We start from the raw sequence: 11979 nt of genomic DNA on the forward strand, positions 1-11979 counted from the left end.
AGAATACAGCCAAATACAACAGGCATTAACTTTACTAGTTAGCATTTAGTTTTCCTTGATGTTCAGAAGGCATTCAGGACTCAAACGGCCTCAAATTCACCGGCTCCACAAAATAGGAACGAGAATTCCTTTCCCTAGATTCTGTGACCCGATCACCTCCAGAGTTTCCAAACCTCTGTCCACGGACAGAAATGTGGGGTGCATAGAAAAGAAAATAGCTTTTAACCTGCAAAGAAGCCCAACCTCCTGAAGCCTTTTTTTTTTTTTTAAGATTTATTTATTTATTTTAGAGAGAAAGAGAGAGCGAGCAAGAGCAGGGGGAGGAGCAGAAGGAGAGGGGGGGAGAGAGAGAGAGAGAGAGAGAGAAGCAGAAGCAGACTCCCCACTGAGCATGGAGCTCGATGCAGGGCTCGATCTCATGACCCTGAGATCATGACCTGAGCTGAAATCAAGAGCCAGACACTTAACCCCCCGAGCCCCCCAGGTGCACCTCCTGAAACCTTTTCTGAATCAGAATAGAAAGTAGTTACCCAGATGTGAGGTCCAGCTGCCAGGCAAACTTCTTCTTACCTATGCAGACAGGGAATGAGGTGGCCACTAAAGTAGGTCCCAATCTGCTCCCAGAACGGGCCAGGGGGTCGCAGGGCCCCGAGGACTCTCCGGGGAGGTGGAGTGGGGGTGGGGGTGCAGGAGGAGAGGGGCGGAGCTCCCAGGAAGGCTGGGATGTCCAGAAGTGTGCTATGGGTTTGCTAGCCTGCCAGGTGGGTTCTTAGTACCCCAGGGGACACCTGCCTGTTGTCGAACTCAGGCAGCCCAGATAGAACTTTCCCATAGCTCAGCGCTGACCACTGCAGTGGAGTGGATGGGACCACCGGGACCTATCAAGGCAATTACCCATGGATCCAAGAATCCCAAGGCTTTGCTGCAACCACAGGCCAAGGCCCCTCCAGCTGACCCTTCTTATCCCGTCTTCCAGGAGACCAGCAAACGTCTCGCCAACCAGATCCCATTCATAATTCAGTATTTCCTACTCCAAGAGTATGGCAGTTGCTTACAGAAAGCCATGATGCAGATACTACAGGAGAGAGAGCACTATTCCTGGCTGCTTCAGGAACAGGGCGACACCTCCGCCAAGAGGAGAGTCCTTAAGGAGAAGATCTACCGGCTGGCTCAGGCGCGGCGCGCTCTCTATAATTTCTGCAATTAAAGGGGGCGGGTCCACGGAGGGGCAACGATGCTTTTGGGTTTTCTCTTCTGTGCATTCACTGTAAGGGGATGCGAGAAGTGGCTTCACATTTGGAACCAGCTTTTTCTGTTGCCGCCTGTATCCACCTTTGCTGTCCTGCATTTGCACTCAGCACCAGACTTTGTATCTGAAGTCCACATGCACCCAGGGCTGTCACCTCCACCAGGAGGCCTTCTCTGATCTCCCCAAGGAGGTGGCTCTCCGGTCCTTGAGCCCCACAGCCCCCAGTTGTTGACTGTAGCCATGTTTCCAGCCCCCAGGGGAAACGAGCGTGAGCGATACCAATTTTAATGTGTACTGTTTCCCTGGCTGTGACGAGCTCCCGTTGCTACGTTAAGTCCTGAAGAGAAGTTTAATAAGGAAAAAAACATTTTTTAAAAGATTTTATTTATTTATCTGACACAGAGAGAGCCCAAGCAGGGGGAGCAGGAGAGGGAGAAGCAGGCTCCCCGCTGAGCAGGGAGCCCGATGCGGGGCTCGATCCCAGGACCCTGGGATCATGACCTGAGCTGAAGGCAGATGCTTAACTGACTGAGCCACCCAGGTGCCCCAGGAAAAGCATTTCTTTTTTAATGTAGAGGTTCACACCGGCGGCCATCTCTAGATTGGAGGATTACGCCTAATTTTATTTTCTTCGTCATGCTAAGCAATACCTACTTCAGAGGAATTTTAGGAGGGTTAAGTGAAACCATTTCTACAAAACAAACCTGTCCCAAAGCAGGTGTTCAAAAATGCCAACAATTCTTTCCTCTCCATCAAACACCTCTTTCTCCCTTACTCTCTAGGTCCGTAGAGCAGCCTTCCTTTCTAAAGCCCTACTAGCCAGCTCTAACACCCGTTCTTTGATACTCTGTGAGGCAGGTGTTACGTGGTGTCAGATGAGCCCAGCCTCATTGTTTTGCAGGGGCATGCCCAGTTTTCCCAGCACCATTTGTTGAAGAGACCATCCTTCCCCCATTGGTCTTGGCACCCCCATCAAAAATCATTTGGCCATATATGCAAGCACTTATTTCTTATTTCTAGTCCATTGGTCTGTGTCTGTCTTTAGGCCAGTACCACACTGTTTTGATAATGGTAACTTTGTAGTAAGTTCTGAAATAAAGAAGTGTGAGTCTTTAGCTCCCTTCTTCTTTTTCAGGATTGTTTTGCCAATTTCGGGGTAGCTTGAGATTCCACGTGAATCTTACGGTGGGTTTTTCTCTCTCTACAAAAAATGTCATTGGGATTTTGACAGGGATTGCATTGACTCTGGAGGTCACTTTGGGTGGTATTTGCATTTTAACAATATTCAGTCTTGCAATCCATGAACACTGGATGTCTTCCCATGTATTTATGTCTTCTTTAATGTCTTCGAGCAATGTTTTATAGTTTTCAGCATGGCTTTCATTTCCTTGATTAACTTAATCCCTAAGTAGTTTATTCTTTTTGATGCTGTTGCAAGTGGAACTGTTTTTCTTCATTTCTTTTTCAGATCGTTCATTGTTAGGGACCAGAAATGCAGCTGTCTTTCATGTGTTAATTTTGTGTCTTGGTACTCTTGAATTTGTTCATTAGTCCTAACAGGTTTTTGTTTTTCATTTTCGGGGGTTTTTTTGCTGAATATTTGTGGTTTTCCACATATAAAGTCATACAGTTTGTGAACAGAGATAATTGTACTTATTCCTTTCCAATTTGGATGCCTTTCGTTTCATTACCTTGCTGGATTCCTCTTCTGATAGTACCTTGAATAGAAGTGGCAAAAGCTGGGAACCTTGTAAAGTGTCCCGGATTTTGAGGAACCTTTGCAATATTGAAAGTGATGGTTGTGAAAAGAGCGTATGAAAGAGAAAACATTGGTCTTAGTTTTGGTGTCCTTTACTTTTCTTTTTTCTTTTGTAATTTGGACGTTCCTCCTCATTTTATGAGTTGCGTCACCTACACAAATAGCAGTGCTGAGAAGACCCACTGTCCCTGTTCCCTTTGTTGTCTTCTTAACCTTTAAAGTATAGATGCTGTTGTGAAAATAAAGTCTGAGAAAAATAAAGTCTGATATTTAATATTTGTTCCATTAATTGCATATTCAAAGCTTCCCCATTTCACACATAAGTGCAAGCACGCGTGCGGGCACACACACACACACACACACACACACACACACACACAACAGAGCCTCGGCCAGAGCTTCTCATTTGTTACCTCGGGACCGGCCCCAAGCCCAGGTGCCCACACCTAGGGAATGCGCTCAGGCCTGGCGTCCCCGAGTCCTGGGGCTGCTGCAGGGAAGTACCAGGAACTGGATGGCTTCACACAGAAGTCTGTTCTCTCACACTCTGGAGGCTTGAGGTCTGACGTCCACTGGAGCGGAGGGAGAAGGTGTCCAGGCCGCTCCCCCAGATGCGGGTGGTTGCAGCCATCCTGGGCGGTCCGGGCCTGGCGCCTGCAATGGCCGGTCTGTGCCCGGTCTTCATCGGCCTTCTCCGTCTCTCCCAGGCCCATGTCCTCCGCCTTTCTTTCTCTTTTCTAGACACCAGTCGTCAGGTTGAGTCAGGACGACCTCATCTCGGGATCCATAACTTAATGACATCTGCAGAGATGATACTAACAAATCAGGGCACGGTCGCAGGCTCCGGGGCTTAGCGCGGCACCTAGCTTCTGGGGACCACCCCGGGGCGCACGGCACCCGGCTTCCCAGCAGGGCGGAACACGGGGCTGAGAGCGGGCCAAGCACCCATCAGAAAAAGCCCACGGCTGCAACAGCACCCCCACATCTCCGCAGCTGAACACAACCAGAGGGTGCTCCCCGCTCACATCACCGACGTCCACGGCCAACTGGCAGGGTGCTGAGCCACACGGTCCCTGGGGCACCCCCATCGCCGGGGCCTTCGAGACCCCACCAGACCCTCTGTGTCTGACCGGCAGGTGAGAAAAGAGAGGGTGTAGGGCGTTTGCAGGGAGGTTTCCGGGAGCCGGGGTCCTGAGCGGTGTCGCTCACTTTCTCCCACGGTCATCGCAGGCGGGTCTCAGGCCTTGGGCCACGCCTAACTGCAAGGCAGGCTGGGAAATGTGGTCCAGCTGAGCGGACAGAGGGAAGGGGAGGCAGGATTTAGATGTTGCCACACCCGTCCCTACATCCACGGGGAACACTCCTTGAACAAAACACGGGAGTGAAGAAACAGACGTGTCCTCCGCTCTTCCTTCTTACGCCCGGGTCACTCACTCACGCACACACACGCGCACACACGCACACACACATGCACACGACGGTTTCCTCCTCCACGGCTACTGCGGGGCTGGGGTTTTGTTCCTAGCAAGTGCAGAAGGAAGCTATTCAGCCAGACTGTTGCAAGGTCAACCGCCATCACGGAGGGCTTGGCAGAGCCCCCGGGCGGGGAGAGGAGAGGCAAGGCTTCACAGTGGGAACCCCGGAGGCTCCCGAGCCGGGAGGGGGCTGTGGCCCGGGGAGGCCTGCAGGGCTAACTAGAGGCAGGCGTGCCACGGGACTGGTTAGGGGTCTATATTCGGCTTTCTCTGGTTGGTCCGAAATCAGGAATAGGGACAAAGAATTAGGGAATCTGTCAGTTATTAAGTAAACCCTAGTCATTTGGAGCTAATGGTCATGGAGATTACTGTCTAGCTTTCTGGACTGTCGGTAGAGAGCAGTGGGGCTTCCTACGGTCTGACTTACAACAGGCTGGCTACCTGGGCTGGTCGCTGCAGAGAACAGGTTGGTTTCCTGGGCAGGTGGCTGCAAGGGCTCTGTTCTTACAGATGGTCTGACCGCTGTGTGAGTACAGTCTCCCATAGCTTCCCTTACCCTGTGGGACCTTCCCTTCTCCCCTGCCCCTGGGTGCTGCCGAACAGCCCCTCGCCGGTCAGATCTGCTGTCATTGCCGTCTGGTGGGCGGCCGGGGCATGGAGCCACGCCCCCGTGTTTCTGCTACCCTGATATGGCTCAGGGGTGGCAGGTGCTCTTGTGGGGAGGGAGGTGTGTTCCCATCACTCAACGGTACAGTGATGAGACCAAAGGGTATTCATGAAAAGGTATCAACAAGTGGGATAAACAAATCCAGATTTCCCATCTTGTTTCTGCTCCGTGAGGCCCTACTGTGGCTTTTGTTGTGCGCAGTGACATGGCGTGTTGGTAATCTCTCATTACATAACAAATTATCCCAAGTTTTATCCCTGAAATTTCTTATCAGTTTCTTGAGATCAGGGATTCACATGCTCCTCAGCAGGTACCTCAGGTTCCCAGGGGGTGTCTCATGGAGCAGGCCCAGCTGCGGGCCAGGCACCTGCACTCTTAGCTGGAGGCTCAGCTTGGGGAGGATTCACTCCCGTGACGGGCTGAACAATGGCCCTAATCCCTGGTACCTGGGAGTGTGAACGAACATCTCTGCGCACAAGGGACTCCATGCTGAGGCTTCATTTTACTTTCTAACTAATGAGCTCTTGAACTGGGTCAGAATCCATAATTGTTTTACGAGCAGTTGCTCATAAAATCCAACAGGATGACTGGCATTTGACCACAAACTACTGATATGAACTTGACGAAGAGAGAAGAGTTAACGAACGCATACCAGGAATAGTTTTGTTTGAGGGCACTAAGAAAGAAATTGATTAGCTGGTAATCAAAAGTGGCTCAACTGGTTTGCACTGAATTCACGGGTTTGTTTGTTTGTTTAAGATTTTATTTATTTGACAGAGAGAGACAAAGTGAGAGAAGGAACACAAGCAGGGGGAGTGGGAGAGGGAGAAGCAGGCTTCCCACGGAGCAGGCTTTCCGCTGACCAGGACCCTGGGATCATGACCTGAGCCGAAGACACTTAACGACTGAGCCACCCAGGTGCCCCTCACGGGGTTTTTTTCTTCCTTACCTAAATCACGTGATTGCCTTATTCTTTCTCATAAAAACGCCCTGCTTTCCCTACTGGAGTGGGACACTTTTCTGGTTACTCTGGAATATGTGCTCCCAGAGTTGCAATTTGGAGGCCCCAAATTAAGGCCCTTGCTTTCTCCAAGTTTTGCCCTTCTTCCTCAGCTGGCAGCTACTTTATTTTTTTAAAAGATTTTATTTATTTATTTATTTATTTATTTATTTATTTATTTATTTATAGAGCTTGAGCAGGAGGAGGGGCAGAGGAAGGGGGAGAGAGGATCTCAAGTAGATGCCACACTGAGTGTAGAGCCCGACACGGGGCTCAATCTCACGACCCTGAGATCACAACCTGAGCTGAAATCAAGAGTCGGACCCTCAACCGACTGAGCCCCCCAGGCGCCCCGGGCGGCAGCTACTTTAAATGGAGAAAGGGTCTCTACGGGTCTGAGGAAGCTAAAGACCTCAAGATGGGGAGAGGAGCCCGGATTATCCAGGTGGGCCCCAGATGCCATCACAGGTGTCCTCAGGAGAGGGAGGGGGAGCAAGACCCAATGCAAAGAAGGAGCCGATCAGAAGACGCACCGTGCTGGCTTTGGAGAAGGAGGAAGGGGCCGTGAGCCAAGGCAAGCAAGGAATGCAGCTCTCAAGGCGCACAAGGCAAGGAGAAGCATTCTGGAGCATTCCAGTCTCTAGAGGGAGCGTGGCCCTGTCAACACTGTGACTTCAGCCCCGTGGGAAACGGACCTTGGACTTCTGGCCTCAGAACTGTAAGACAGTAAGTGTCTGTTGTTGTAAGCCACTGAGTTTGTGGCGATTTGTTACAGCAGCTGCAGGAAACCGATACGGCCCCCAAGCTCACTTGCCGGTCTGTGGAGAGGCCTCAGGCCCTTGGTGGCCATGGCCAAAGACATCAGTTCTTTGCCACGTCACATACTGGTACGTTAGCACAACATGGCAGCCCAAATGAAAGGTCTATAGAATTATCAGGATCAAGATGGCATTTTGTAAGTAGAATTGACTGGATTTTTCTTAAAGCTGCCCAAGTGAGTGTGATCGACAGGCAGTGTGGAAGTGCCTCTTCAGTGCAGAAGCCGGTTCCTGTCATGGTACCTGGAACACCGCAGACGTTTTAGAAATGTTTTTTGGAGCAATGAGTGATGACTGGCGGGTGCTTGCAAAGGCAACACAGAGAACAGGATGGCTACCGAAAATGTGGACAGGAGTCGCCATTTCTCACTAGCTGTGTGATTTGGGGCAAAGGAGTCCACTTCTCCGAGCCTTCACTTCCTATTTGACTGATTCTTGCTCTATTGGAGATGGCGTGTAAAGAAATTGGCCCAGTACCTGACAGGGCTAATATGGCATGGATGCTCCACAGCCAAGGGATGGCATTTTTAATAGAGATACTGTGTGGGGGTCACATCGTTTCTCGGCCTTTCGGCTAAGATCAAGTGTGTGGGGGTCTCTCCACTTCCTACACTCTATATGGGCTGCCCAAGCAAGCATCCCACTTTCTATAGTATGAAATACTGAGCCCAGTCGCAGGCAGAGGAGGAATGAAGCGGCCTGGGTTGCAATCTGAGAATTGGTGGAAAGAACAGATTGCTCCCAGTTTCCAGAGGCCCTTTGGGAAAGGTCCTGGGAAGGCAGGTCACGGTGCTACTGCCTCCCTTATCGGAAAAAGAAGCTTTCACACAGTGCCTGGCGAATCCCCTGAAAATGCAGATTGATTCAGTGGTCTGGGGGTGGCCCTAGACCCGGTAGTTCTTACAAGCTTCCAGGGGAAGCCAATGCTGCCGGCTCCTCCTTCGAGAAGCACGAATCCATGGCGCGGGTCTACGGAGGAGAAAACAAAACGGGGCAAAGAACACTCACGCTCCGGGCAGCAGAGAAAGGCCGCTGCGCGGGGGCGCACTGCTCGGCCCTTCGGCCCCGACGGCGTCAGACGCCCCGCGAGCGCCGCCCCCCCCCCCGAGACCTCACCCCCTCTCCACCCCCGCCCCCTCCCCCTCCCGGACACCCGCAGAACCGCGTCCAGGCCGAGCTGGACATCCGAGCGGAGCCCCGGCCAGCGAGCCTCCACCCGCGCCGTCCCTCTTCCTCCCGGGACGGCTCCCTCCTCTGGCTCCGCCCCCTCCTCCCCGCCCCCTCCGCCCCCGCCCCCGCAGGACGGCGTCCAGGCGGAGCAGCACCTGCGAGAGGAACCCGGGCCAGAGAGCCTCCAGCGGCGCCACCCGTCCTCCTCCGGTTCCGCTCTTTCCTCATCCTCCCGGCCTCGCCCCCTCCTCTTCCAGCCTCCCTCCCCCAGCTCGAAAGACTTTCGTTTCCGCTCTCTAGGAAGAAGAAAAGAAACTGAGAATGTAACCGAGTTGTCTGGGAAACGCGAGATCGGGGAGGAGATGCTTAGGGTAATTCCCCCGGGGCCATCTGAGGACACTGTCTGTAGGATCAGAGCCTGTCCTCGGACTCACCATTCATTCACTCATTAGTTCATTCTAGAAACATCTATGGAAATACTATGTGCCACGAACTCTGCTAGATCCCACGGGCCTGGTGCTGCCCTGTGGACAACCTGGTGGCAGAACGGGCGTGCACAGAGGTCAAGGTAGTGTGATGAGGCTGCGTTGGGGTTGGGGATAGGAGGGAACCTGGCGCCCTGAGGAAGCAGGTCCACCAGGTCTGGGAAAGATGGCGGGAGGCTGTGAGCTGGGAAGAAGCCCAGCGTGCAGGGGTAGGAGGAGGAGCTCCCCTGAGCAGGAGGAGTTGTGTGTAGTGGGCAAGGTGTTACATTAAGCAGTGAGAGTGGGGCTGAGCCAGGTGAGGCTGCGCCCGGGCAGGCCTGGCACACCAAGCCAAGCAGTTAGGAATACCCCACCCACTCCCACTCCTGCAGTAGGGCACCCTACAGCATTTAAGCCGGACGGAAATGCACTGGCTTGGAGGTAGGGAGCGATGCTTCGGAGCTTGCCAGGCATGGCTTCCCATGAACCCGAGCATGGCTGTCCTCAGCGGGTCAGGGCCGGGCCTGGCAGGTGAAGAGAGGGCTGGACAAGGGCCAGCGAGACCTGGAGTGCCCTGGGCACCTGTGACTGCGCTAGCAGCAGGGGTTGGGGTCAATGTGATTGTCTGCTACTATGCTTCCCATGGATGCACTGTTTTCGCCAGGTGCCTTTAAATGAACGCAGAAAACAATAGTAAGAGGACAGTACCGGCTGACCATGGTGGGAGCCCCAGGGGCTGGGATTGCTGGTCCCCTCAGTCCGGTTAAATTCAGCCCATGCTTACTGAGTACCTACTGTCGGTGGGTGGTAGGCACTGCAGGGATGCAAGGTTGCTGCAGGAGCATCTGAGACTGAGCTAAGATAGGGGGCTGAGTGGGGGCTGGAAGGAGCTCCCCAGGGCAGCTGCACAGACAGGGAGTATCACCGGGGGCAGGGGGCGGGGAGGACTTGGCAGGGGAGGAGAATGTCTCTGGGAGCCTAGGAGGAAGGACAGGCAACAGAACTGTGGGCTGCATTTAGGGATGTCTGGATAGGGTGTGGAGCCTGAAGGACAATTCTCAAAGGCTAAGAGTTTGACACTTATTTGGTGGAATAGAGAGTAATCCGTGGGTTTTTTGTTGTTTGTTTTTAGTGGAGAAGGAATCGTCAGTAATTCAGGTGGAAGGCTGTGGGCTTCTGGAAGACAGAAGGGGAGATGCTCCAGAGCACAGGACTAAAACCCAAGATTACAGTCATAGCTCTCCTGCTTCCTGGCCACTTCTGAGCTATGCAAGCCAGCAGTGACCTGATCCTGGGTCTCTGTCTCCTCACGTGTAAAAAGGGAGTGATAACCCTACTCCTCTCATAGGATGGATGTGAAGGTGACTTAGTCTTATAGGCTGACATGTAGCACATACTTACTCAGCACATGGAAGTCATTATTGTATTATGTCTGAATTACACCCCTCACAAGCCCCTGGCCTCTTCAGGGAACTTCATATAATGAGCACATTAGAAACAGCGAGGTACCAGAATCTCAGACCAGGAGTCCCTGGAGTTGCGAAGGGGAGGCTTGTGGAGTGTGTGGGCGCCAAATGTAGGGAAGTGCTCGCGCCACCGAGAGCCAGCGGGCGAGCGGCGCCTTCAGTTTGCACGGCAGACAGATCACTCACCTCCCCGAGTCCTGGCTCTGGGGTTGGCCGGTTCCACCCGGTTGTCACTTTTGATTTCTGGTTTCTTTCTGATTTCATTCCTCAACAAGAGTGGCTGGGGAGAGCGTCCTGTGTTTGAAAAAGTCCCATCATTCCTCGGACTGATGTCTCTCTGCACGCCTGCTCACACTCTGCTGTGTATCCGTGCATTTTCCTCCAGCCTGCTCACAGCCCATCCAGAAATGGTGTCACTCTTCCTCATGACTAGGAAGTAACTGAGGCCCAGAGCGATGAGTGGCTGGACCAAAGCTCCTCGCCCGTGTTCTTCCGCCAGGCCATGCTAGCTGGGCCTGCCCGGCCCCCGGCACCGGGCCCTGCAGAGCAAGGGGACTTCATCCGCGTTGTGGGGCCTCCTTCCCATCCATCTAATCTTTTCCTGACCCCAGGCTTGGAGCTGAGGCAGGTTCTGGGCCTTCGAGTGGAGTGGGGGTTGACCCTTCCTAACACGGTCTTTGGGGAGCTTGTTGTCTTCGACTCCGAGCTGAGCTAAGGAGAATGGAGGTAGGGGCCGGCCTCTTCCAAAACGAAATGGTATTCCCCACCCACGGAGGGCCACTCTTGGGCCTGCTTGCCCTCGGCCTCTGCCTTCCACCCATCGCCATCCTGGAGCAATCAGATGAGCCCGACTCCAGAGAGGTCTTGAGGTGGGCAAGGAAGAAGATGATGCGGGTCTAGTGAAAATAAAGAGAAGCTCACTGAAGTGGATTCCGGTTGCTAGATGGGGAGGCTGGTAGGGGAGCCGTGCCCCTGGGAGTCATGACAGGAAAGGTCATCAATCACAGGCCAATCACAGACCCAGCAGGAGACTCCACAACAGGGGAGAACCATCAGTTAGGGCCCAACAGGGAAACTTGCACTCTGCATCTCCCACCAGAAATCGGCCACCCCTGCAATTCCGCCAACCAGAAACTGCCATCACCCCAACGCTTGCTTTTCTCCAACAGACTTTTGTTCAGAACAACCCCTCCCGACTTCCTGCATCTTCTCCGTAACATATTGTTCCTCCCCTGTTTGTTGGACTTGCCTATGGTTTTGCCATAGCTTGCTTGTCCCGATTTACCATGTTTCTGCTATTCCCAAATAAACCCATCTTTTGGTGGTAAAATTGTTTCTATTTTTAAGGACAACTACTTTCTGCATGGGGAGGGGAAGTTGGCTGGGGGAGCACTGTAGGGGAAGGGGAGGGCGGTTGTCGGTCATTAACGTAGAATGAACGCTTGCGAATCCCTGCTGGGGTTGGACTGATCCGGGGGAACCACTAGCAGGAATTTAAGACACCCAATTATCAGTGCACCTGTTCGGAAGACCAGGCATTAAGGGATTGCCTAGGTTCAAGACTACCTTCAGCTCTGGATGACTCCAGGCTAACAGAGCAGCAGTTCTCAAACTGGCTTCCGGGGCCCTGCACTTGAGTTTCTGATTCAGCAGGTCGTAGCCCCGGGGTCTGCATTTCCCTCCAGCTCCCAGGGATCCGAGTGCGCGGGCCCGGGATGGGCACCACCACACCCCGAGCGCCCGGCAGAGGCTGCAGATGGGCCCACCCGGGGGCGCAGCGACCTGCGGGCTCCCGGTGGTCGAGGGGAGGCAGTGGGGGTGGGGTGTTCGGTTCGCTTCTGCGCCGCGCCGGCCCCCCTCCCTCGCTTACAGGGAGTTTCGTTTCTCCCCGGCGGCGGCGGGGGGGGGGGG

At 53.4% G+C, this 11979-nt stretch overlaps 2 protein-coding genes across 3 annotated transcripts in view; both read left to right on the forward strand.

Moving 5' to 3' along the window:
* MX2 (MX dynamin like GTPase 2) overlaps positions 1-3269 on the forward strand; it is a 28783-nt gene extending 25514 nt beyond the window's left edge. For both annotated transcript variants that reach the window (XM_025863434.2, XM_073887084.1), the window contains one exon: positions 977-3269. In XM_025863434.2, the coding sequence (XP_025719219.1) occupies positions 977-1207 (231 nt within the window). In that variant the 3' untranslated portion in view covers positions 1208-3269. The remainder of the gene's footprint in view (positions 1-976) is intronic.
* A 5300-nt stretch (positions 3270-8569) lies between these two features.
* MX1 (MX dynamin like GTPase 1) overlaps positions 8570-11979 on the forward strand; it is a 35644-nt gene continuing 32234 nt past the window's right edge. Inside the window, exon 1 of the mRNA XM_025863438.2 lies at positions 8570-8706. The gene's annotated coding sequence lies outside the window, so the exon portion shown is untranslated. The remainder of the gene's footprint in view (positions 8707-11979) is intronic.

This window comes from Callorhinus ursinus, unplaced genomic scaffold, assembly GCF_003265705.2.
Source record: "Callorhinus ursinus isolate GAN/ISIS: 27379988/994484 unplaced genomic scaffold, GSC_fseal_2.0 scaffold75, whole genome shotgun sequence".
NCBI classification, from domain to species: domain Eukaryota; kingdom Metazoa; phylum Chordata; class Mammalia; order Carnivora; family Otariidae; genus Callorhinus; species Callorhinus ursinus.